The sequence below is a fragment of the Rana temporaria genome, chromosome 3 (genome assembly GCF_905171775.1).
Source record: "Rana temporaria chromosome 3, aRanTem1.1, whole genome shotgun sequence".
NCBI classification, from domain to species: domain Eukaryota; kingdom Metazoa; phylum Chordata; class Amphibia; order Anura; family Ranidae; genus Rana; species Rana temporaria.
In genome coordinates this window covers 204,764,320-204,765,907 of record NC_053491.1, presented here as the reverse complement: position 1 = coordinate 204,765,907, position 1,588 = coordinate 204,764,320, and the positions used below count along the sequence as shown (strand labels likewise).

Below are 1,588 nucleotides of genomic sequence, written 5' to 3'. Positions count from 1 at the left end.
CCACAAATCATGTGTGCAACATGTGTCAACACACATGTACATAGGTGTGAAACTAGCCTTAAGGTGCCTTCATACTTCAGATAATTATTGTCTCATTATTAAGTCCTTATCTGCGCTTTTCTAGTCGCGATGAATGAATGACTTGTATACCGCCACACATGTGAACTGAATCGCCTCTAGGCGCTTTTTCCAGCCAGTGTCTGCTTGGCTGGTGCGGTCATTTTACCCCGTAGGATCTCGACACGCTTGGGACACACAGTCATACACACAGATATACAGATATATACTGGGCCAATTTGGACAAGATCCAATTTACCTACCAGCATGTCTTTGGAGCGTGGGAGGAAACCGGAGTACCCGGAGGAAACTACGCAGGCACAGGGAGAACATGCAAACTCCAGACAGATGGTGTCGTGGTCGGGTATCGAACCAGCGACCCTTTTGCTGCTAGGCGAAAAGTGCTACTCACTACACCACTGTGCTGCTCCAATACCCTCCATGAAGCTGTGAGGGAAGTTCTACTAGGGTCAAGAAGGAAGAAGAGAACGTTTCTGCAAACCGTGGAACTTCAGATCAGCCTTAAAAACTATGACCCCCAAAAGGACAAGCGTTTCTCTGGCACTGTCAGGCTAAAGTCTACACCAAGGCCCAAATTCTCAGTATGCATTTTGGGAGATCAGCAGCACTGTGATAAAGCTAAGGCTGTGGATTTACCCCACATGTATATTGAAGCTCCTAAGAAACTTAACAAGAACAAGAAGCTTGTGAAGAAGTTGGCTAAAAAGTTTGATGCCTTTTTGGCCTCCGAATCTCTTATCAAGCATATTCCTCGTATTTTGGGACCTGGTTTGAATAAAGCAGGAAAGTTTCCTTCTTTGTTGACTCACAATGAGAACATGGTGGCCAAAACTTATGAAGTAAAGTTCACTATTAAGTTTCAGATGAAAAATGTCCTGTGTTTGGCCGTGGCAGTTGGTCATGTCAAGATGACAGAGGAGGAGCTTGTCTACAACATCCACCTTTCCATTAACTTCTTGGTATCGCTACTAAAAATGAACTGGCAGAATGTGGTGGCCCTGTACATCAAGAACACAATGGGCAAACCACAACGTCTGTACACATTTGTGATACCAATAAAGTTTTTCAACTTAAAAAATAAATAAATAATAATAAGTGCTTATCTGCAACTTTCGGGTTGGGGACTTGCAACATTGAAAGAAAAGTGTCAGCATGACAGCCAGGCAGCTAGCATTTTCACAAAGAGAGGTCAGCAATGACTGCCCACACAAAATTTTTGTGTACAACAAGCCTATCCGGTTTTTCTGGAAAGATTAGTCCCACATGCTATAGTGGCAACACTGATCATTGTATTCTGTACAATCTCTCGGCGGGAGTGATTTTCCTCTCCACATTGAATGTGAATATGATGGAATTGGTTTGTGGTTGATGAATCAAATAAAATGTTCATTTTTACGTATTTAAAGGGTAATACATACTCCCACTTGGATACCATCCTTTTCAAAACCAGTGCAACAATTAAATTAATATGATTGAATGAGGAGACACATAAGGGACGGAGTGCATGCAA

The 1,588-nt window shown here is 42.5% G+C and overlaps 1 protein-coding gene across 1 annotated transcript; it reads left to right on the top strand.

The window, feature by feature from the left end:
- Positions 1 to 482: 482 nt before the first annotated feature.
- LOC120930410 (60S ribosomal protein L10a-like) lies at positions 483 to 1,179 on the top strand (the record flags this gene model as incomplete). The annotated part of the gene is made up of 1 exon (XM_040341598.1): positions 483 to 1,179. A coding segment is annotated over one exon (681 nt), but the record flags the coding sequence as incomplete, so codon positions are not given.
- Between the last annotated feature and the right edge of the window lie 409 nt (positions 1,180 to 1,588).